Source organism: Panthera uncia, chromosome B4 (assembly GCF_023721935.1).
Source record: "Panthera uncia isolate 11264 chromosome B4, Puncia_PCG_1.0, whole genome shotgun sequence".
NCBI classification, from domain to species: Eukaryota; Metazoa; Chordata; class Mammalia; order Carnivora; family Felidae; genus Panthera; species Panthera uncia.
The window spans coordinates 37,226,610-37,251,118 of record NC_064809.1 but is presented as its reverse complement, the minus strand read 5'-3'; the positions used below and the strand labels follow the sequence as shown (position 1 = coordinate 37,251,118).

General features: G+C 51.3%; 1 protein-coding gene across 4 annotated transcripts in view; it reads right to left on the bottom strand.

Moving 5' to 3' along the window:
- Positions 1-248: 248 nt before the first annotated feature.
- The window catches only part of TEAD4 (TEA domain transcription factor 4), a 69,880-nt gene continuing 45,619 nt past the window's right edge, over positions 249-24,509 (bottom strand). For 2 of the 4 annotated variants that reach the window (XM_049624903.1, XM_049624902.1), the window contains 8 exons: positions 24,374-24,502; positions 23,239-23,282; positions 22,665-22,720; positions 20,167-20,306; positions 18,895-19,068; positions 6,874-7,014; positions 5,701-5,853; positions 249-5,579 (listed from right to left, as the gene is read on the bottom strand). In XM_049624903.1, coding sequence (XP_049480860.1) covers positions 5,466-5,579; positions 5,701-5,853; positions 6,874-7,014; positions 18,895-19,068; positions 20,167-20,306; positions 22,665-22,720; positions 23,239-23,282; positions 24,374-24,502 — 951 coding nt within the window. In that variant the 3' untranslated portion in view covers positions 249-5,465. The remainder of the gene's footprint in view (positions 5,580-5,700; positions 5,854-6,873; positions 7,015-18,894; positions 19,069-20,166; positions 20,307-22,664; positions 22,721-23,238; positions 23,283-24,373; positions 24,503-24,509) is intronic. The other 2 variants (XR_007456563.1, XM_049624904.1) reach the window with 2 other exon arrangements.

The window sequence follows — 24,509 nt, the reverse complement described above, 5'->3', positions numbered from 1 at the left end:
GCTCTGCTAGCCCAACGGCACAGGCTTGAACTTTACCCCGTTTGCAGGCACCCCTAAGGGCTTTCTATTCTCTTGGGAGGGACTGGGCTGGCTGGAGGCGGCTCACGTGGGCTCTGAATTCCTGCTTCCACTGACACGGTTCAGTTTATGCTGCCTCTGTGGCCCCAACCTGCTGCTGCTGTTTTGGGGCTCTATTCACAGATGGGACTCTCTCAATTCCATAAAAAGAAATCACTCGCACAAAGGCCTTTGTGTATGTAGCAGACTTTACTGAAGATTTGGGGAGACAAAGGGGGGTTACATAGCAAAAATACAAAAAAAAAAAAAAAAAAAGAAAACCCTTAAAGTTGAATATTAGACATCCATGAGCTTAAAAATAAAAAGACCTTTAGCCATTTCCACCCATTGGGCTCCAGCCTTCTGCAAAGGGGCCGGACCACCTCCCCCATCCTCTCTTGGGAAGTAAATCTAAATTCTGGACAGTCTCTTAGCCCACCATTTGTTCTGTGCTCCCTTTCGAGACCCTTCCTTGGGGTCTCCTTCCCCTCATGGGCTACAAAGTTATTTTCCTCATTTAAGAACACTTCCTTGACCATTTCTGAGGCCTGAGGATGAAACTCTAAGCATTGTGTCTGTGCTGGACAGTTCCCACTAAACTAAGAGCCCCTGGCCTCCTTATGGGCTCTGGGAGAAATTAGAGCAGAGCTTTTCTCCCCCCTAAACGCACGCGTGCGCTTTCCTGGTGGGAAGAACAGTCAGTGCAGGCTTTAATATACCTAAGTTATGACCACTCACTGAGTGCTCGCGTGAGCTAGGCACAGTGCTACTCCTTCACATATACTCTGTCACCTTTCTGCTGATAGCAACCTAAAGTCAGAGCCATTTTCTTCCCATTTCACAAATAGGGTTATGAAGGCTCTGAGAGGGTAAGCTGTTTGCCCAAGATCACATAACTTAGAAGCAATTTGGCCCTCCAGCAACCTGGCTCTAGGGTTTTAGTTCTTAAGAACAACTTACATAGAGATTGAACTCTTTAGGGAAAAGCTCTTTGTTTTCATTTTTGGAGCGGACATAACAGACAATGTAAGAAAGAGTCAAACACAGTGGTCACTGGGCATAACTGCCCCTGGGGTAAAACACACCACTGCTCTTTCACACATCCCCCCTCTGTGCAGACTCAGCCCAGGTGAGCTGGGAGCCCTGCACCAGGCCCAATGCTGCAGACTGTCAGGAGCTCCCTGCTGCCCCCACCCCTGCTTATATGAAATGCCTGCCCTCCTACTTCCAGCCCGTTCTCACCCTGCCCACTGTCCTCTGAAGCCTACAGCTGGTTAGAGGGCACAAGTGATGGATTAAGCACAAATAGTCTATGAGCAGCCTGATACAGCCGCCACTGATCCTTACTCCACTGGCTTTAGTCCCAAAAGGGCAGAGTTGGTATCCACACGCACATGCATGCACATGCACCCTAAGGTCCTTCTGTGTGAGTTTCTCTCATTAGGAAGATCATCTCACTCTATGGAAGTTCACTGGGGGCCCCTGAGGCAATCTGCTTAGTCACTGTCAGACGCCAGGAGACAGGAGGTCTGTTTCCACGTCCCTATCTCAGTGACACTCCCTGCTACCTCTAGATGTGTTGAGAGGGCAAAGGGGTCCAGAGGGCTCAGAGCCCTCACTCACCTCCCAGGCCCCAATGGCAAGGATCACATTGCCTTGTATGTGTGCACTCCTTCAGCACATGCTTACTGAGCACCTGCTATGTTCCAGATGTGGTGTTTGGTTTACAGAAAGCAACAGACCAAGGAAGCTACAGTCTCCACCCACAGAAGCTGAGTCTAAGAGGAAAGACAGACTCAGAAGCAGACAATTACATGTGCTTCTCTGTGGTCCACAGCAGCTCCACCATTTATTTCTAAAAAAAAAAGGCAAAGATTAAAGACCAAAAATATTTACTGCTTGTTTCAAACACTTCCAGGATCTCCCTTCACAAGGAGTAAAACCCAAAGACCTTGCCAAGCAAGGGGGTGTTGGGCTGCGGAGGAAGTTGGATTGCCTGGCCCCCACCCTGGCCCCCACCCCAGTCTGGGCGGCTGGCCCGACCAGGATCTAGCCCCTGCTGCCTCCGTACCTTAGCCTGTGCAGCTCTTGCTCTCTGTACCTGGCACAAACCTCCTCTCTGCACCTGCCCTGCACCCAAACCTCCCTGCCTCTACTCAGAATGCCTTCCCTCACCTTCCCCGGGCGGGAGAGGCTTTCCCAGTGACTCTCAGCACCCCTCACTGCCGTGAAAGCACTTGCCATGGTCTGCACATCCTGTCATGTGCTTTGTTTCCCTCCTCAATGAAATGTAAGCTCCCCAGGGACCACATCTGTCTTGGTCAGTGATATGTTCCCAGTGCCTGGCACAGAGCAGAAATTAAGTAAATATTTGCTAACTGAATGAAAAAAATGCATTAATACTCTAAGCAAGTTAGTTTACTTCTCTGTGCCCCTTTCCTCATCTTTCAAAGGGGGACAGCACAATACCCACTGGGTGAGGATTAGAAGAGGTGACAGGGTGCCTATGTTCTGGTACCATGTCACAGGTGTCCAAGGGGTCAGGAATAGAAGGCTTCTGCCGCATAAGGGCAGGTGTGGCTAACCCTTCTGCATGAGAAGGGGTGAGTGTACACCAGCTCCTGAAGAATGTAACAGTTCTCCAGTGGGAGAAGGGCAGGGCACAACTGGCCAGGGGAACATTTGGTGCCAAGGCCGAAAGGCAGGGAAGGGCACCCACCTCGGGCCGCAGGGCAGTCAGTGTCAGAGATGCCTAGCAGGAGAGGCGGGCCAGGCCAGGGCTCCCACTTGCCCCCATGGCCGCAGTCTGCACTGCACCAGGGGAAAGGCACCTACGTCTGCATTCCTGTGGCTGACTGGCCTGGAACTTACGGCTGTAAGTACATGACTTTCCATTAAGCTACTGAGGTCAGGTCATAAAGAAAAGGGAAAATGCACAGCCAACACTTGGCCCCCACACCTGCACTGACTCCTTTCCACCCATAACACAAAAGATCATCTCCTTGACTCGTGCATTTGTGCCACGGCCAAGAGGCTGCTCACACATCCTTCCTGCATATTTACCTAGAGGTTCACAGTCAAGCTAGAAGTGTAGGCATAAGGTGCCCCTTATCCAAATAGCCTGAGGGGAAAGATGCGGAGAGAGGGCAAGGCTTGTGACAGTGACTAGGGGTGGGGTGGGACAGGCTCACACAAACCCGCCCACGGACACGTGAGCACATGTGGTCTGCTCAGACACTCCCGGACCCCAGGCCCCACCTCCACATCACATCTTTTGATGCGAGCCGGCCCCGCATAGAGTGCAGTTATGTAACTTGGCACGAGGTCTAGCAGCCGTCCAGAGGCGTCTGCTTAAAGTTGCTTCTTGATGAGAAGTGGCAGTCCTGGCCTGTGAGGTAGAAAACTGGATAGCCAGCTTCTTTTCCCCATCTGGAGCACTGGCCAGCCCTCATCCTATCTGCTGATCTAAACATTGCTTATCTAAACCCTTTAAGGGGCAGCCCCTCTCAATCGCAACCTCTTCCCTGGATCTTCCACACCCTGCTCTCTACCATCTCTGAACTCCAGTTTCTGTGAGGACCAGCCAACCCCACTTAAGAGTTATCCAATCTGGCTTTTTAGATTGCGAGCTCCTGCTATGAATAATAATGTATATTTATCAAACATACTTATGTGCTCGGCACTATGCTAGGCACTCTACGTATACGAGGTAGGTACTCTTATTATACCCATTTTACAGATGGGGAAACTGAGGCATAGTGACATTAAGTAACTTGCCCCCCAAGGTCACATAGCTAGTCAGTGGCTGAGTGCCAGGATTCCAATCCTAGCTGTTTGACTCGAGCCCTTGATCCTAACCACCATAACACCTCCTAAATGCTATTTTACTCACTTTTGTATTCCCATAATATATCTCCCTGAGTGCTGGACACAAAGTAAACACTGGTAGGTTGAATCTTCTTCCCCTTCTGCTCCAGGTTGCTGGAATTGTGGTTCCTGCTGTGGATGATAACAGAGGGCCACTAGATGGCAGCAAAGAGCCAGGCCCAGGCCCCCCTGAAGGAAGGGAGGGATAAACTAATTAACAACACTTAATTAGTGCATCTTGCACCAGGCACTTTTATAGACATTAGCTCTCTTTCTCACTAAGGCCTTCTAAGGTAGGTACTATTGCCTTCCCTTTTAGAGAGAGCAAAGGACACTAAGGCTCAGACAGGTAGAGAAATTTGCCCAAGGTCAGACAGCTAAAAAATACCAGGACTGAAGCCAGGACCACCAAAACCCTAAGCCCATGCACTTCTCAAAACAGATGAACCAGGGAACCCTTCACTGGTTCCCTCAAGGCCCAGAGAGGGTTTCACCCCCCTCCTCCACCCACAGGGAGTACAGAAACTACTACTGTCTGGGGAGGGAGTGGACAGTCTGGACTGACTCCGAGGCAGTCACCACCCAGCAGGCACCCCGGCTGGGGGTGGAGGGGAGCCCAGGGAGGACTCACAGATCATCAGAACTGTGTGGTCTCAGAGACCACTGGTGCACTGCAGACCTCTGACCCATTTTCTTGGCCTTCACCCCCCACAAAGGGTGCTGTGTGATACCAGCCTCACCACCTAAACTCTGCAGGCTGGCTTCCATGCCACCCCTCTCACCCTCCCTGTCTCAAGCTCCTATGATCTGCGACAGCTACTCCGAAGCAGCCAGCATGACCATGGAATCTATGCCCACTGGGGATGGATGGATAGAAACTATCTAGAGAGCTCTGGCTGTGTCCCCTTCCAACCTTTCCAACAACTGTCACCTCCACACCCCAAATCCAACCCCCGGGCTGGACCAAGCCTCCCTGCTAACTGTGCTGGGGAAGGGGCAACAGAGGTGGCCAGGGCCGTGCACAAGTCCCGCACGTGCACACATGGATATGCACAGAACCCACAAGCCTATCCTCAGGCCTCCCAGGGTGGCCAGCAGCACAGTGCAGGGCTCGATGACAGCAGAGGAGGAACAGAGAACCCGCGAGCCTATCCTCGGGCCTCCCAGGGTGGCCAGCAGCACAGTGCAGGACTCGATAGCAGCAGAGGAGCCATCCTATCTTGAGCTTCAGCATCTGGCGACGTTCCTGGCTGAGTCCACTGGGGATTTCGGGAACTGCTTCTGGCCTGCTTCCCAGTCGGTTCCCCTTCTCCCACAGTCCCTCCCGAGGCTCATACAGCCAGATCAGGTCCTCTGAAAATACACACCATCTTGGGTTTATTTGGGATTGGGCATTGCAGGTTCAGGCACAGTTTGTTCCTGGATAGGAAGAGTCATGACCTCTCAGCTCTCCTGGCACTTCAGGGGCCGCCCCCACAGATCCCCTCCCCATGTCCCTGCACACACGATGTCACTTCCCCCCTCCCTGCTCCCTGAGTCTCTTATTCTTTCACCAGCCGGTAGATATGGTGCTGAGCCCCGTGCTCGCTGGCTGACACCTCAAAGACATAAGCAACGCACAGCAAGGTCTCCTGCGTGTCTCTGTTGGTGACCACCTGCAAGTGATGAAAAAGATGAAAAAGGTGAGCCCCAAACAAGGGCATGCCAATTGCTCTACCTACCGATCCGCTCCCACCCCACACGTGCGGGGCCCCTGTCCCCTCCACACACACACACCTGCAGGATGGTGAAGTTCTCCAGCACGCTGTTCATCATGTATTTCTCGGGCAGGTGCTTCAGCTTATGGATGAAATTGATCATGTACTCGCAGAGTGGGGACCGATGAATGCGGTATGAGTAGTGGCCATTCTCATAGCGGGCATACTCGGTCTGCAGGACCCAGGGAGCAGCGGAGGCTTAGAATCTCTTTGGACCACCTCCAGCCCAGGCCCAACTCCACAGGGAAGCTCCATGACCCACTCACTCTCAAGTAGGAAGAAAAGGCAGGAGGCCTGGAGGCCCTTGAGAACAGAGCCCCCCTCCTCCCTCAGTGATAGGCAGGCCAGGTACGGGAGGAAGGAGCATTGAGTGTAGCGGCACTAGGCGAGATGGGACAGAGCGATGACTCAGTCCTGACTCCACACTAACACACGCTAACGTGCACAAATGACAGCATGTAAACAGGTGACACCCGAACCGGATTGCTGGGCTGCATCAATGTCAATTTTCTGGTGGCCAATATTATGCTCTAGTTATGCAAGATGTTGCCCGATTAAGGGTACATGGGGTTACAATTGCATTGCGTGTGGAACCATAATTATCTTAAAATAAAATTTTATTTAAAAATAACTGGAAGAGGGGCGCCTGGGTGGCTCGGTCGGTTAAGCGTCCGACTTCGGCTCAGGTCATGATCTCACGGTCCGTGGGTTCGAGCCCCGCATCAGGCTCTGTGCTGACAGCTCAGAGCCTGGAGCCTGTTTCAGATTCTGTGTCTCCCTCTCTCTGTGACCCTCCCCCATTCATGCTCTGTCTCTCTCTGTCTCAAAAATAAATAAACGTTAAAAAAAAAATTAAAAAAAAAAAAATAACTGGAAGAGCATCTTATAAACTACTATTGCTGTGGAGTGGGGTTCAGGCACTGGTGTGTTTCCAAAGTCCCCAGATGACCGAAGGTGCAGCCAGGGCTGACAAGCCTTGGGATGGGGGGCACTGTCTCTTCCCTGGTGCCAGCCCGGCGTCTGTGTTTGACATGAGGTGGGTTGCCAATAGGTAACAGACTTATTTATGAGGGGAAGAGCTCACTGACTCACACAAATCTGGGGAAAGAGGTGGGGTGGGGGGGACAGGGATGAAGGCCAACCTGAAGCAGCAAGGGGCCTGGTTTAACAAACATATGGGGAGGGCTCCTACCTCCACTTTCTCTACCACCTGCTTGCCGAAGGAGCAGACCTTGGTGGAGCAAGTGATTATCATGTTCTCCGGACTCTCATATTGGCTGGAGACTCCGTAGAAGGAGCTGCCTTCATCCTCGATGTTGGTGTTGAGGTCTGCCTGGAGGAAGACACAGGGAAGACAAGCAGTGGACAGGTGAGTCAGCAGGGGCTCCACCAGGGGTAGAGTCAGAAAGAAGCCTGGGGCCACAGTCCAGGTTCTAGGGCCAGGGAAGACATCAGGAGGGCCTAAAAAGAACTTGGACAGTAGGATCTTGGAAAGCTTCCACCTTTCTCCATATCCAGGCCTGGTATAAGATCAGGTTGTGTTGTCTAAACAATGGAAAAAGAGAACACTGGCACCTGTGTTAGTTTCAGGCCTCTGCTACCCATTTAGGCACCAACACACCCAGCAGGTGGGGCCCCCAATTTTGTCCTTAGGACTTCAAGTCCTATAGTCTAAGGCTCTGCTCTTGTTAAACTGCAAACATCTGAATCTATATCAGTCATTTCTATTTTAGTATGAATTTATCAGATCCTCTCCAGAGTCCATCCTAATGGTGAAGTAAGCGTGGGAACAGAAAGCCAGAATGGGAGACTGGCAGAGTGGAGAGTGGGAGGGGGTGCTGGTACATGGAGGAGAAGCTGGGACTTGACTATGTCTCATCCTCCAGTCCAGCTGGCTACTGGACCCTGCCAATGCTCTTTTGGAAATGGCTCTGGGGGTTGGCCTCTCACCCATCTCTACAGCATTACTGAGTCTAGCTACCCTTGACCTTCTTACATCTGTTTCAGCCTCCAGACTAATCCCAACACCAGTCTTCTTCCCTCTGGTTCATTCTCTAACTTCTCAGAGTTCTCTCCGAAAAACAAGTCTGATTGCATCACCCCATAGTTAAAACCCTCTCACCGAGCCCCTTGCCATCAGAGAACACTGCTCTCACTCTCCAGCCTGGCTTGTGAGCCTCTGGTCCTCTAGATCAGCTTCTTGCTATTCTCCAACACACAGCTTTTCCTCCCCTCCTGAAAGCAGAGCCCGAAGCATCTGCTTGATGTTGGGTTGATTAGAAAAGGTGGAGTAAGATTCCTGATTTCACACACGGATCTCGGCCTCGGTCTGATCAGTGAGGCTCCCTGACCACAGGCCCTGCCCAACACCACACAGCTGACAAGGTCCCAGGTCTTCAGGCTCCGACTCCAGTGCTTACCCAAATCTGGCAGAGTTACAGGACAGGAAGGGAGACACTGGATGAGATAATTCAGTGCCTTGGAGACTCTGAGGCAAGAACTGTATTTCAGAAGCCCTGAACCACTTGGGGGTCCCTATCCCCAGAACTTAGGCCCCACATCAAATCATTCCATCCGAACCAGGGGTGCTAACAGAGCCACTTAGGACCCAGAACAAATGCACAGATTTAAAAAGGTTCATTCTGAGGGTGGAGCCTCTCGTCCCGCCTACACACTTATCTGAAATCACTGACAAGCTGGACTCAGAGTGAGCCCTGCGGATGCAGTAGAAGCTCTAGACCCTTGGTGTCTAGATCCTGACACCAAGGACTCTTCTGCACAAAATAAGGGGATCCCCAGAACCCCAGGAAGCCTCTGGCACCATTCAGAGCCAGGCACAGGCAGTTCTGTTACTGGCCATTAGGGGAAGCTCAGTCATTATTTTTCTCTACTTTGGGGAAAGAAATTTTCCAAGAACAAGAACATTCTCTAGACTGGTGGAGGGCACTGAATGTCTTACGGCACAACAGAAATATTATGTAGCCACAAAAACTGTTGAGAAGGACCTGTATTTACTATTGTGAATTGACTACAACAATTGTTAAGTGAAAAAAAAAAAGCAGGTTATGGTTATGGAACAGAATGTGGATGTGTTCCTTTTATGATGAGAAAAAGAAAAAAGGGTGTTTTCATGTTGAATAGAATGGCATATGTTTAGTGTAGTCTGTGATGGTTTTAATGAGGCCACTGGGAAGACAGGAAAAAAAGGAATTACGGCTACATTCAAGTCAATGCTCAGCCTCTGAAATAAACAGCAGTGTTGTGAACACCCCCCGTCCCGCCCCCGGGCTGGCCTGTCTCAGTACTCTGTGGTGGGGATGGGGCCCGGCAAGAGAGAGGGCCCGAGTCCTGGCTGGGGTGGACCAGGCCTCGGTGGGCTGCACACTGACGGCAGCTGGGACTGGCCCAAAGCTTTACAGTTAAGTATAAGGTGAACTGGGCTCAAAATCCAGCTATTTTCCCTGCTAAGTCACATGCTCCTCCTGGGAGACGAAGTTTGCCAGACTTCTTTAAAAAGGAACAGTTTGCTCAAAGTATGCTGCAGCTTTTAGCGCAGGGCAGAAGTGTGAAAAAGAGCTGGCAGGAAGCCCGGCTGCCCGGGAGGGCAGGCACCCGAATACGGGATGATGGGTGCCAGCCAAGTGGCAAGGCCAGGGCATAAGATAGTAGCACTCAGACTATAGCCCCTGCCAGCCTCCTCTTGATTAACGGTGTACGTGTGTCCCACCTACCACAGGCCTTACCATGCCCCTACTGGTTTCTCTTAAATCAACTCGTTCCCTAACTCCATGCTAAGTAAGCAATAATACCCATGAAATCAGTCAGGGATTCTATTTTTTCTGATACATGTAATAACAACAGCATGACTACTAAAGAAGAAATATTTATTCATATGTCACCTAAAAGAATGCTGTGCACCATGGCTGGGCAGGACTGGTCCAATCCCTCCCTGGTTCTTCCCAGCACACAAAGGTCATGGCTGCCTAGCACCCCTGCAGTGCCCTGGACGTGACATCCCTTCATCACCTTGTGCTGGTAGGATCTGTTCGGATGGCCGTGGCCCCTTCCAGATGGTAGGCACCCTGCCAGCAAGGACTAAGCTCTCCCAGGGTTTGGACCATACCTGGTGTGAGGTGTGCCTGTAACAAAGGCCACGTGTGGCTGTTCAACCTCTCACCTTTCGGTGGCACTGAGCGGGGAGAGAGATGAGCCCCACACCTCCCACCCCACCCCACCCCTGCCCACCTCCCCCTGCAACCTCCGCACCCTCCTCTGTCCCAGGTCTTGGTCAGAGCCCTCCACTCACCTGGCCCTTCCATCTCTCTGTCACCCACTTTATCCTGCTCCCCGCCCCCAGCACAGCCAAGGGGGGTGGGGCTCAGAGAGGCTGAGACATTGTCTCTGCTGTCAAGGAATTTGGAACTCGTAGGACAGCAAGTAGGATAAATGCGATGGTGTTTTGAGTGGTAGAGAGGACAGAGAAAGAGGGAGAGAGCTAAGGAGGTAGTGGGAGAGAGATAAACATCCCGCCAATGACCATCCAAAGTCTGCCCCGGGACCTGCCCTGTGATTATGCTGCACAGATCCTGGAGAGGCAGCCGGGGACACAGACAACCCACTCTCAGCACCCCCTCTAGCCCTCAGTGCCCCATCCTCCTAGTTACTACCCCACCCCCTCCTGCAGCCACACTTCAGGCACTTCCTGTCCACCCTTATATTCCCCCTTACTCTAATAAGCATGGCTTACCTTTCTCAGCCTAAGAGGAAGACTGCCCCCCTCGCCCTCCTGCCCTCTGAGTGCCCCCATGCTCCCCTCCCTTCACCCTATTCATAGCTGTGATGCGGGTGGGCAGCCCAGGCGGGGCCTGGAACAGGTGTGGGGGATCGGGTGACTGACAGATGAGCCGAGACAGCCGCAGCCCAAGAGTGGGGGCCAGAGGGGCTCAGATTCATTGTCATGTGCTGGTATGTGCCTGAGAGAAATGTCAGGGCCCAAAGGGAGCAGCAGGCTGTGATGCGGACCAGTCTGGGGTACTCGCCTCCCTCCAAGGCCTCAGCTCACCTCTGCCCAACATTTTCAATTTACAGACTGGTGTTAACCATCAGTGTCTAAGAGTCCTCTCTCCCCCACCCCAAGGACAGAGGTGGCCTCAGCTGGTCTCCTGTGTTGTGGGGAAGGAGGGAGGGATTCACCTTCTCAGTCCCTGCTCTAGACCGTGCATGTCACATCCAACAGAGCACAGCCTCACAACTCAACCCCTCCTGCACCCAGATGCCAGCTCCAGCTGGAAATGATTTGTCCCGGCAGCCATGAGCCTAGGAACTAATACCGCAATCCCATCAAAGAACAGTAACTTTCAATGGGGGGTGGGCTAGGAGGCTGGGTTGGGGGTATTAAAGTCCTCCTCCAAGCAGACCCTGATCAGCTCCCCAGCATGCACAGTCAAGGCCTAGGCTGGACCAGAAGAACACTGCCAGGCTGGAGAAGAAAGGGAGGCTTTGGGGGAGGGGGCTTTGTTTCCTTGTCTGCTCAGCTCTCCTAACTGTGTGCGGTTGGTCTCACAGCAGCTCACAGCAGGGGAGGGAGCGGCCAGGCAAGTGGGCAGGAGAAGAGAGTTCCAGATGGCTGGGAACGCCAGAGCTGGCTGTGAGGACCCCATGGCTGACCAAAAGTCTCATGGTTAGCAAACAGGAGCATTTATTTTCCCCCATCACAGATTTGTACTCCCTGGTGGCTCTGCCCTCCCCACCCAGGAGGGACCAGATGGCTGCCAAGGTGCCCTGGCTGCTGCCATGCCCCCATCTCCGATTTCACCCGTCCTCACCCTGACCAAGTGTCTGGCCTTCAGAGAGGGCCTGGCTCTAGGGGCTCAGGCAAGGGGCAGGGGCAAGGCAGGCACACAGCCTCCCTTCAGTGCCAGCAGACCCCTCACACATCGGGGTCCTCAGAGAGACAGCCTCCTGCAGGCCCTCAAGAACAAATCTGCTGACTGTTCAGAGAAACAGGCCCAGGGAGGCTGAGATCTGCTTAGGTCATCACAGTTCTCAAGTGGCAGAACGGAGACAAGAGCCTCTACAGCCCAGCTGGGCCCCACTGCTGTCCCCCTGCTCTCCCATGGCACACTGGAAGGGCCCCACTTGTGGCCCACCATGCTCCCCTATATCCTGGTTACTATTCCGGGACCCTGAGATCTGCTCTGGATTCTCCCACTTGGAAGGTGAGCTCTTGGAAGACAAGGTCCATGTCAGGTCCACACAGTGGGGGCTATGTGCACAGCCACGGGCACAGCGCAGAGGCCACAGGGGAACCTGCTGGTTTTTTCCACCCCTTCCTTCTCCCATCAATCCCTGCCTCCTACCTCCCCCAAAATATCAGAAGGAGGGGATGTGGGCCACAAGCCCACAAGGTTGGACAAGAACACTCTAATTCCTTTTCCCTACCCGCCCAACTCTCACCTCTGGCAGGACAATCTTCTTCATTTTCTGGAAGGGAAGTCTGGACTCTAGAAAACTCAAGAGGCCTAAGTGCCCAACTCTACAAGAAATGCGCAGTTAAGTCTGCCATCTCCACACCGCCATTCTCTGCTGGCCCTCAGGGCCTTGCAGGTCCTTTCTTAGGCAATCCAGAGCCTTCTCCAATGGGAACAGGGGGAGCACAGGACCCTGAGCAGGGTACACCCCAGGCACTCTGTAAGGTCGGGCAGCTCAGTGTCATGGTTCCGAGCACACACCCTGGAGACACAGTGGGTGTGAATCCTCGTGACCCTGGCAAGCCATTTCACCTCTCTGTGCCTCAGCTTCCCCTCTATAGAGTAAGGCTGTCAACTGAACCTGCCTTTGGGGTTGCAGCCAGGATGGAACATGCTGATATATGTAAAGTGATGAATAGTGCCTGGTGTGATTGTCCACCGACTGCCCTGACCTACCTTACAACATGTAGATCATGAGAACGACCAAAGGAAAAGAGGCTCACCCTGGCTGGATGTCTTAAAGCCAGGCCCCTGCTTACTCTATGCCTCAGTTCACCCCTGCCTTTGTGAGATGGGAGGCTGAGGATGGTCCTCGTCTGGATGGTGGCTAGAAAAATACAGAATATTACGACTAAAAGACAGGAACTAGTGAAAAGGCCCCAAATATACCATTCACTCCTCCAGGGTACTGTTCCCATAAATGCTTCCTGCCAACTAGGCCTTCCTCTTGATCCGAAATTGCAACCCCAGGGTGACTGAGCCAGTGCTGAGAAGGAGCCACAAATCACCTTCCCAAGTTCCTTCTTCCAAGTCAAGGCTAAGCCTGGACTGATGTGGGGGCCTGGAGGAGGAAGACTCAAGAGAGGGTGCAGCCTTCACCAAAGAAAAGACCAGAAGCCTCCCTAGACACACAGCAGGAACAGGAGTTGCCTGTACAGTGACAGTGCTAATGGTAGCCCATGGCAAAGCCTCTTGGCCCCAATTTCCATGTCATAGCTGGAACGGAGAGTAGGGAAAGGAAAAAGGGAAGTGAGGTGGACTAAGCCCCTCCTGAAAAAAGGGAGAACGGGTCCCTGGGTGGCTCAGTCGGTTGAGCATCTGACTTCACCTCACTCAGGTTATGATCTCACAGTTTGGAAGTTCAAGCCCTGTATCGGTGAGCACGAGCCCTACTTTGGGTGAGCCCTGCTTCTCTTTCTCCCACTCTCTGCCCCTCGTAGGATTCTCTCTCTCTCTCTGCCCCTTGCTCACTTGCACCCTCTCCCTCTCCCTCTCTCACAAAAGAAAAAAAAAAAAAGGGAGGACAACCTGCTATGTCAGCCTCTCTGGCTGAGGTCCTGAAGAGGCTGACATGCCTGCCTGACCTACCCTATTGGCTTCCAGTCTGGATGGCTAATTATTCAACTCAGGACAACTCTAGCCACTTCCCACCTGTTCAAAACCCTTCAATGATTCCTTATTACTAAAGAGAAGGGATAGCAAATCTTTCTCAAGTGTGCCACTATCTTCCCCCACTGCCTTCACCCATGGCAGTCATTGCCCGTCAATCCAGAACCTTCTCCTTCTAGATCTTCTCAACCCAGCATGGAGGCAAGACCACACCACAAGAAAGTTCAGCAAACTCAAGACTAAAGGCTGGCCAGAGCTAGAAAGAGCCCTGGGGGGCAAAGGAAGCAAAAGGAATTATAACCTAAAGCACCTCCAGAGGGCTTAGAGATAAGAAGTGAGCTGGTGTGCCTGAGAGAAGGCCTCAGTGGCTCTGGCCTGGAGGGACCAGGACAGTGGGGGCAGGGGAGGGACAGGCTTCTACACAAGGAACTGACTGAAAGGCAGTACCAAGGATGGTTAGGCCTCCGGGCCACCTCTCCCACCCTTCAGCAAAAGACCAGGGAAAAATCATCTTCAGAAATTAAACAGGAGGGCTTTGGGCTTCAGGGACCCTGAGCAGGCCCAAACAGGGAAGACAGAATTAAGTGAAACCCGCATAAGAAATGTTTGGCGCCCCCCAGCCCTTCCTGCTACCTCACTCCTCGGATGCAGTGACCACGTATACCCCTTCCAGGGGCACAACTCAAGAAGTCTTCTATGGAGAAACTGAGCCACCTCAAGAAAAAAAAGGTCTAACAAATATACTGACATTTATTGATTTCCTAAAAACAAACAAACAAACAAAAAAAAACAGATGTCAAGTCCGACCTTGCACACAGAGCTCCCAATAACTATTAAATATGGGCATGGCATAAACAACAAAAGAACTTCAGACTTCATCAAAATGAAAACCCTCTGTGCTCCAAAGGACACTATCAAGAATGTGAAAAGAGAGCTGACAGACTGGGAGACAAATCTCCAAACCGCACATCTAATAAGGGACTTCTATGTATAATATATAAACCCATGACTCCATAATAAAAGACAATCCAATTTAAAAATGGGCAAAGGAGCTCAAGAAACATTTCTCCAAAGAAGATACAAAAATGACAAGCACAGGGAAATGCAAATCAAAACCGCAAGGAATCCCACTTCATACCCACTAGGATGAGTATAATCACAGAAAATATCAATTGTCAGCATGGGTCTGGAGGAACTGGGACCCTCATACAACTACTGGGGGGAATGTAAAATGGTGCAGCTGCTTTGGGGGACTGTCTGGCAGCTCCTCAAAAAGGCAAAGAGTTGCCATATGACTCAACAATTCCACAAGTGTCTACCCAAGAGAAATGAAAACGTACGGCCACACAAAAATTTGTCATGAAGTTCACAGCAGCATTATTCATAAAAGTTGGAAACAACACAAAAGTTCACCAACTGATGAACACATAAACGAAATTTGGTATATCCATGCAACGGAGTCTAAGTGAGCCATAAAATGGAACCAAGTACTGATTCATGCTATAACACAGCTGAACCTTGAAAACATTATGTTAAGTGAAAGAAGCCAATCACAAAGGATCACATATTGTATGATTCCATTTATATGAAATGTCCAGAAAAGTCAAAGCTATAATGACAGCATTAGTGGTTGCCTAAGGCTGGGAGAGTGAGCATAGGATGTGGTAGCTAAAGGGTATGGGGCTTATTCTGGAGGTGATGAAAATGTTCTAAAATTGACTGGCTGCACAACTCCGTGAATATACTAGAAAACACTGAACTATACATTTTAAGTCAGTGAATGTTATGGCAGGTGAATTATATGACAAGAAAGCTATCAAAAAAATATGGACCAGGGGCGCCTGGGTGGCTCAGTCGGTTGAGCATCCGACTTCGGCTCAGGTCATGATCTCCCTGTCTGTGGGTTCGAGCCCCGCGTCGGGCTCTGTGCTGACCGCTCAGAGCCTGGAGCCTGTTTCAGATTCTGTGTCTCCCTCTCTCTCTGACCCTCCCCCGTTCATGTTCTGTTTCTCTCTGTCTCAAAAATAAATAAATGTTAAAAAAAATTTTTTTAAATATATATGGACCAAAAAATATGACCATTTTAGGAAACTGTCCAACTTAAAATACAGACATCAAAACAGATAGAAAAAGGGATTAAAAGGAAACAAAGAAAGGAGAAGAAACTTAAAAAATGATTCTAACTTTGTATCCCCAGAAAGGAAGAGAAAAACTGTAGTCATGAAACAAGATCAGGATGCACTCAAAGAACAAAAAGGAACTCTTAAAAATGTCATGGTCAAAGTTAAATATCTGACAGAAGGTGGTGCAGAGAATGCCACCATATTCCATTGATCTAATCCACCACTAACGGTGTGATGTGCCAAGATCTTTGGAATGACTAAGATAGGAAAATGCCACCAACTGAACTATGACACACTAGCAACTGAAAGACTCATCCATCTTCTTCTACAGTCACAGAACCCTAATTTTATTGAGAATGGCAGTTTACTCCACCAAAAGAGTACATTTCCCTGGCTCCTTTGCAGCTAGGTGCAACCATACAACATAATTAGGTGCTGTGTGGGACTTCCAAGAAGGCTCCATAGAGGGAATGAAGTTGGCTTCTTCCTTCCTGATGGCTGGAACTGGAAGATAAATATGATGGCTGGAACTCCAAAAGCCATGATCTTGAGGACAGAAGCCATGCACTGTGTATGGCAGACAGTTGGAAAGGAGACGGGCCCCAGTGATTTCAAGGAGCTGCTGGACCAGCCTAGACAGTCCATCTCGACTTACTTTACATGAAAGAAAAATAAACTACATCTTTATGCCACTGTTACTTTGGGTTTTATGAACTATACACTTAGATACACTCTTAACTAATTTAGAAGAATTAGAAGATAAAGTTAAGGAAATCTCCAAGAAGATGAATTGGAAAATCAACAAAAAAACTATAAAACTTATAGAGGATAGGTCCAAGAAATCCAACATTAGACTAACAGGGGTTCTTGGTAAAGAACACAGAGCAAACGGAGGGAAAGAAACAATATAAGTAAATTTCCCCAAATTGAGAAATACTAATGTCACAATTGAAAGTGCCTGGCTTAAAAATTAGAAAGTAAAAACACAGACAGCCCAAAGCTCATGAATGTGAAACTTAAGAACATAAGGGATAGAAAGGAAAATGCAAATTTTTCAGAGATAAAAAACAAAAACGAAACCCAGTGGCACAACAAAGGATAGAGAATTAGGATATAATGAGACTACTAGTGTTTGAAGACAACGGAGCAACACATTGAAAAATGATTCTTGCAAATCCTTTCTGGGAAAATGATTTACGACCTAGTTTCTCTACCCAAACTATTGATCTGGTCCCCAAAAACAGGCATTCAAACAGGCAAAGACTTAGAACATTTATCTATCACACATTTTTTTCTTAGGGAGGTACTAGAGAATGTTTTCCAGCAAAATAAGCGGGACACCAAACAGAGAGAAACAGGAGATCTGGAAAGCCATAGATTCAATACAGGAGAAAAGTGGAAGCAGTCTAGGTGTAGAGAATAACCAGTTCAGACTGGAGCAGAACAGAGGCACCCGGGAGGAAAATCTCCAGGAGAAAGGGTAAACTAATGAATGATCTGATAGCATTTGGGGAAAAACTTAATAAAAAAAAAAATTTTATATGATGGTTATGATGGAACAATTTGTAAAATTTTAATAATAGGTTTATTTAGAAATATGCAAGTAAGAAAGCCATTTATTTGTAAGAAAAAAACAAGAAAGTTGTACAAAAAATAAAACGTGATCATAACACATAATTACATCATAAGCATTATTCTTGGCTCTCTGGTAGTCATTTTGCATGGTCAAAAATGTAAACATTTTATTGCTTTTATTAAATTATACAACTTACTGTATATGATAGTACTGAGGTGATGAGGGGGAAAGTGATATAACATTGCTGATGCTTTTCTACAGTACTGGAATAAATACAAAATGTCTTAGTTGTGATATCAAGGTATAGCAATATAAAGGTAGGACTTTGAACTCAGGAGATAAAACCTAGAATAAACAAGCGAAAATTTACATCAAATGCCTCTGGGGATTGGGGTTGGGGAGGAGTGGGACAAAAATCTGACACTTTTCATTATAAGCCTTTGGTATTAGTTAATATTCACTGATTTAAAAATAAGATAAAAAGAAAATATAACCAACCTATTTTTCATCCCAGGATAGATTAAAACCCAGACCTTGTATGACCAAGACCTTCAGGATCCAACTCCCCTTTCCAGTCTTATTTTCTATTATTCCCTCTCACACACCTGTACCCATGATTTCCCCTCTAGAGCCCACTTCCTTATGCCTCCCCCAGGCTGTACCAGCCCTTGCCAGGCTCAGATCCTGATAGATCTGGCCCATCCCTAAAGGCCCAGGTCCAACTTCCATTCTGCTCATATAGCAAGCCTGCAGTGTGTAAAAGCCAAGCACCCTAAAGCTCAGGGGCCCCGAGTCTCAGTTCTAGCACTGTCTCTTCTGAAGATAGCCAGGCCCGTGGGTTTGATTATAGAAGCCCAGGCTGGAGATTCCCAGCCAGCGGCCTTTAAGCCACCTGGAATTATATGTAAAATACTCTGAAACTGTTCAAAGGCTCCAATCAGCATGCCCGAAGGACTTCTGCACTTCCTCACCACTGGCTTAGTGTGCACTTGTCTGACTCTCTTCCCTGCACCCCTTTTCTGCGTATACTGGGCCCCCAGAAGGTAAGCTCCCAGCGCAGGTACTACACCTCCTAGTCTTAGAGGAGATGTTTCAAAAGCAGGGGGCTCTCCCAACACAGAACCCATCCAGGGGTGAGGCAGGGAAGGCAGCAGAGGCAAAGCCTACGGGCTCAGCTGTTTGATAAGCTGGGTAGGTACTCCTCTTGGGGTGACCTATCCTAATCCTACGGCCTACTTCTCCAAGCCCTGCCCAGCCCAAGAGCTGCTCTGTTCCAGCCCTGAAACCAGCTCAGGAGTTGGCAAACATTCCACGTTGGCTCTTTGCCTATGCCCCCTTCAGTGTCTCCTGAGGTCTGTTTGCAGCGCTATAGCCCCCTAGAGGCTGCATTTCCTGGCCAGACCCGGATGCCATCACCACCTCTCAGAAGAGGGACTGATTCTGCTAGCTCGGCCCTCCAGCACCACTGGCTGGCTCCCTGTCTCAGCCTCCCGCCACTGTGTGGCCATTTTGTGCTTGCTTCCCCACTCTGCACTGGCCCTGCCTTCCCCGGGTTTCCACTCATGGAAGGGCACCTTATGCTCACTCTTCCTCCGTTCTCCTCATTATCATCAACGTACTAGGGACTGGAAGGAAGAGTTTATCAAAGGGCTTACCCAGAATTTCACAAGAAAAAAGGCATTGGAAGGTCCCCGTTCAAAGAGCTCCTTGAGTCCCCCCTTTTTCTCTGGGAATTTGTCATAGATCTGGCGGATGTCCACGGCTTCGAGGTAGGGGTCACTGTAGCTTGGGCTTGACTGGCCAATGTGTACAAACAGGTGCTTGTTATACTGTGGAGAGAACAGCTGGTTTCAGGGACAGGTAGAAGGTATCAGGGCAGACACAGCAGCCCAGAGCTCAGATCACAGCCATGCCACCTAGAGCACGTGACTTCACTTCTCTGGGCCTCAGTTTCCCAACTGGTAAAATGGAGACAGTAAAAGGATCAAATGTAAAGCAAAGTTAACGGGTATAAAGCATTTGGTGCTGTGCCTGCACCTAGTCAGTACTCAATAAATTGCAGTTATGTGTATCATTCTTGCCCTGGCTATGTGGGCATTTTCTATCTTTGGGCCTCTGTTATCTCATCTGTCACGTCAGACCACTGACCTAGATAAGCTGTTTTCAAACGGTGCTCCACCCTATAGATGGGGGCTAGGCTGCCTCTGTGTCCCTTACAGGCACCTGGCTACAACCAAAGTCTACTTCTTCTGTTGTACCCACTGGGCTTCTGAGAAAGAGTTTGACTAATGGGTGCCTCAGCTGAAAAAACAAGTTTGAAAACATCAGTGTGAAATGGTCTGTGAAGTCCCCCAGGCTCTGGCACCCTGTCAGCCCAGCCTCCTCTAGCTCCGCTTCCTCCTCTGACCTTTGCAGGTAACGCTGGTCACCAGGGACATGGGACCCTGAAGGAGACAGGGTGGGGATGGGGCTCCTCTCTCTGCTACCGTCCCAAAGATATGGGTCAGACACAGGAGGCTCCTCAGAGCCACAGGGGAAAGGGGGAGCGGTGCTGGGTGGGAGGGCAGAGAGCATGGAGGGAAGAGTACAGATCAGAGAGGGAGCAGCAGAGGGAGAGGCCAGGAAAACCGGGATAGAAAAAGAAACCAGGGGACGGCTTTGGGGTGGGAGCATCAACAGTGTCAGGGAAAGAGGGAGGTGAAGTGAGGAAAGAAGAGGGAGGGAGGATGAAGGAAAGGGGGAGGGCCAATGGAAGGGAAGACTGGGAAGCAACAGGACATCTAAGTAAAACCCAGAAGTGGAGTGGGGCAGAAGGCCAGGGCAGGAAGCCAGAAGCGGGTGGGAAAAGAGCTGGAAAGACATGGGAGCAAGAACCTCCGGGAACAGGAGAGGGTGGGAGAGCCAGCCAGACCCAGGCCAGGACCTACCGTATCAGGGTCCTGCTGCTGCTCCAGGAAGGCAGAGAACTCCAACATCCAGAGCTTGGAGCTGGCCACACTGCGGCCCTGCCATGGGGGTGCCGGGGGCGCTGAGGGCGATGGGGCGGGTCCTGCAGGAGACTCAAACCCTGCATGCAGCAGGAAAGGCACATGGGGACGGGTCCACACCTCAGCCTCTGCGAGGATCCCAGGCCCAGCCGTGAGACCCTGTGCTGGCAAGGGAATCATCTCCTGCCTCCTCTAAATGGGACCCCCACCCCCGGCAGGGGTGGTGGAGGGGAGTGCCTGGCCCGGTACAAGTTAGGCCCCTTGGGCCCCCCGTACAGAACTGTCCTCAAGGGAAAATGGATGCCGCATGGAGGGGCCAGGATGCCAGCTGGGCTGAGGGCTTCCGAGCAGCACAACTACGTTCTTGTGGAGGAGCTTCTGGTCCGGTCAAAGATAACCAGACACACTGACTGCTATAGTGATGGAAGCCCCGTGAGAACTGGAAGTTTCCGGATCTGTTCACTGCAGTCTCTCCAGCCCCTAGAACAGTGCCTGGCATTCCTTACAGGTTTGCTAATAACAGAAGTAATGAGTGTGATAAGAATTGACAAAGTATGCACTTGGGGGTGGGCAGGGAAGGTTTTTCCCAAGAAAGTGATGCTTGAAGGAAATAGTAAGTACAGGCAGAAGGGGAGAAAGGGGAAAGGGTGCTCCAAGCAGAGGACACTGCAGAGGCAAACTAGGAGCTGTGAGAAGCCCCGTCCTCAGAGGAACTGGAGAGTGGGTGGGTTTGTGCCAGTGGCAGGAAACGAAGACAAGAGATGAGCCGGACGGGGGAACTGGGCTAAGCAGCATGAATTTTAGCCTGAGAGTCTGAGAGGGACAGAGGATTTTAGGGAGGACAGTGAACTGATCAGACATGCATTTCTGAAAGATCCTACTCAGTGTGAGAGAAGGACTAGGCAGGGGTGAGGCGGTCAGAGGCTTGGTCCCAGGGATGTTTTCCCAGTGGAAAAATGAAGGCCTGAATGAAAGCGGTGTAGTGGAAGGAAGAGTAAGGGATAGAGGAGGCACATCCTAGGCCTTAGTGACTGATGGGACGTGAGAAAGCAGTGAGACAGAACTCCAGACACCAGCTTTCCAGGCTGGGAAGCCCCACATGCTGAGGTGGGTAACTTGGGAGCATTCACGGAAGGAGACAGAGAAGAAACACAGGGGTGGGAGGAGGGCCATGCTGGACAGTGAACAAGTGCTATGTGCCAGACGTGACTGGATATACAGAAGACACAGACCAGTCAGCCACAGACGTTGCCCCCCAACCCCAGATACTAGCAATAGAGTGTCAAGTGCCAGATGGGGGTGCAGAGCGCTCAGGATGCCTAAACTGGGTGGGGGCAGGGCAGAGGAGCTTCCAGGAGGCCTGAGCAACAGCCCAGAGGCAGGGCGGGGCTGGGGGCATGGAGGGAAGGAGGGAGAGGAGAGAAAGCTAAGTTACCAAGGAGGTCCATGCAAGTCCTACTACAGAGTTTAGATTGTACCCAGAAGGCACCAGGGAGCCAGGATTGGAGTGAGTGAGTGAGTGAGTGAGTGAGTTAGTTATTTATTTTAGGATTGGAGTTTAAGCCTAGGAACCACATGGTGGGATTGATGCTTTAAAAAGGTCCCTGGGGTAAATTACAGGGTGAAGAGGGGAAGTGGGATAAAACCGGTGTCAGGTTAAGAGGCTGCTGCAGTAATCCAGGCAAGAGTAGGTGGGCCTGAACCAAGACAGTGAGGCCAGGGAGAGGAGGGGACACACAGGAGGGTGGATCACTCGTGCTGGGAGAAAGTAGCAATAAGGACACCAGGAGGGTGGTGGGCTGCTCTCAGAACAGAACCAGCCAGGCCAGAAGGTCAGCAGGGAGTCATTCCCCGAGCCAGAAAAGGTGGTTAAGGGGAAGGATCCTGTCTTGCCCTTCAGAGAGGAAGGAGGTAAGGCACCTCCATGAGAAAGAAGCAAAGACAGGGCAGGTTACCTGAGCAGTGAGAGGGAGGGGCCCTACCTATGCTCCAGGCCTCTGCCCAGGAGTGTTCCCTCTCCTCACAAGTGGCTCCAGGCAACAAAGCCACACTCTCCTTGGACCTCCCATTTTGAAGGAGACATCTTAGCATCACCAAGAGGGAAGCCATCCCAGGAGCCAAGCTGCACAGGACACACATGCAGCATAGAAAGATGGCCGGGGGACAGCTGCCCTGGGGCACAAGGACCGCCCCCTCTGACCCGTGTGCACCCCTGGAAGCCCTGAGTGTATCAAACAACCCGAGAGGCATGGCGGGCTTGGTGCACGGCAGAGGTGTGCGTGGCAGGAGCACAGAATGGGGTGGGGCCAAGAGACTGAGCACACGCCAGGGCAGCATCTAACAGGGGCATGAGGCATCCAGCTGTCGGGGGGCCGGGACCTGGAGGGCAGGAGCTGCAGGTGTGCGAGGTGCACGGGAGCTGTGCGCTGCCGACCCACCTGGCAGAGGCAGCGAAGGCTGGACAGCGTAGGTTTGTTGAGAGAAAGGTTTCACACTACGGAGACAGGAGAGAGGAGGTGTAAGCCCTGGGCAGGTTGCAGCCCAGGAGTCTCTGGCAGTGTCCAACGCTGTGTGTGGCTGGCCCCAGTGGTCTGAGCATAAGTGGCCTTAATGGGCTCTGGCCACCTGCTCCCTCCCCTGCCAAGTCCCTCAAGTTTCATGGATGACCCACAGAAGCAGCATGTCTGTTGGGAAAATCCATTCCTCCCTCCTTCCTTCCCTCCCAAGCCAGCCAGAGGTCTGCTTCCTAGCCTCTCTCCCTCAGGGTCCCAAGCTCTGGCCTTGTTTCACGCTGGACAGACTGGAGTTTCAGCAAATGCCACCCCAGCGTGTCCACACCACAGACTGAGCTATTGCCTAAAAAGCAGGACAGCCTGATCCCAAAGCTCAAGCCCCTCCTGAAAGGCTGCCCCCAGACTGCTACCCTGTCCCATACTGGGAGCCAGGCTCAACAGCACAAGTTCACAGGCTCAAGTTCAGTTCAGAGAGCAACTGGTAGCAGGCCATACTCACTCATGGGATGTTCCAGCTTGGCCCGGCAAAGCTCCTTGCCAGAACTGAGGAGGCAAAAAGCACAGAGTCAGCACAGCCCCATGCACCAGGGCCGTGGTGTGGGAAGACCGAGCAGGGACCTCATCTGGAAGGCAGGGTTGGGGGCCTAGACCCAGTGGGCAGTAAGGAGAGTCAGCACTGCTACACTAGGCTAGGTTACAGCAGTGTCCCAAACTGTGTTTCAAGGAGCTCTAGTCTCTAGACACACTCTGCCAAGAAGGTGCTCCTTGAGAGAAACCCCAGGTTTAGAATTACAGCAACTGTATTCCTCCCTTAGAGGCCCACAGTGCGTAGCAGCACATAAGGCCTGAACAGTCCAAGGTCAAGAAACCTATTTAGGTGTAAGCGTCCCAAACTTCCTTACGCACAGAATTACTTTGTTCCCTATCTATGCAATATTCTGATGGACTAGCAGTCTCTGGAGCACACTTTGAAAACTCCTGGATGAGAGGCTCACTGAGCATGGGGTGAGGTCCTTCCCTACACGCCTAGGGCAGTGCTATGGGTGCATGGTGAAGACCCATGTAGACCCTATAGCCAAGAAAACCTTGTGAGGACACAGCCCTAGAAAGGAGGAGCCTTTCTAGATCATTCTGAAAGGGTGACCAAGCTGGCCGTGGCCAAGAAATTTAAAACCCAAACAAGCGTTTGTTCCTGAACATCAGCTCTCCGACTGGAAAGAGAACAGTGCTGAGGAGCAGAGGGGAGGGGGGAGCCGGGACAGGGCCGAGTGGTAGAGAGCTGCTCAGGGGCATGCTGATGTTACACCAAAGACTCAGGCATCAGCCCCCTCACCTGTCAATCAGGCCAACTCTGTAGAGCTCCTTGGTTGGTCAGCTAATGGGAGCTGCTTTGCCCCTTGTGGGAGGTCTGCTGTGTCACCGTCAAGGCCCCCAAGAAGGTGGTGCCGATGTCAGCAGAGCTGTGCCTCAGCGTGGCCCCTTGGCCCTTGGTCCCTCCTTCCCCCTGGCTCTCCTGGCCTGGGAGGACTCAAGTGAGAGAAATGTGGCCTGGCCAGTGCCTCTGGCTCCTCAGGAGGGGGAGGAGTGAGAAGGAGGGGCTGGTGTGGTCTCTGGCTCCAGGCAGCCCCACTTACCCCTGAGACTGCTGGGTGGCCTGGGCCCCGGGCGAGGGCCATTTTACTGTGGAAGGCTGTGGCGGAGATGGCCTGGGCGGGCGACATGGGAGCCATGCTCTGCAGGGCCTTGTCCTTAGCTGCCTGGTCCTGGGGA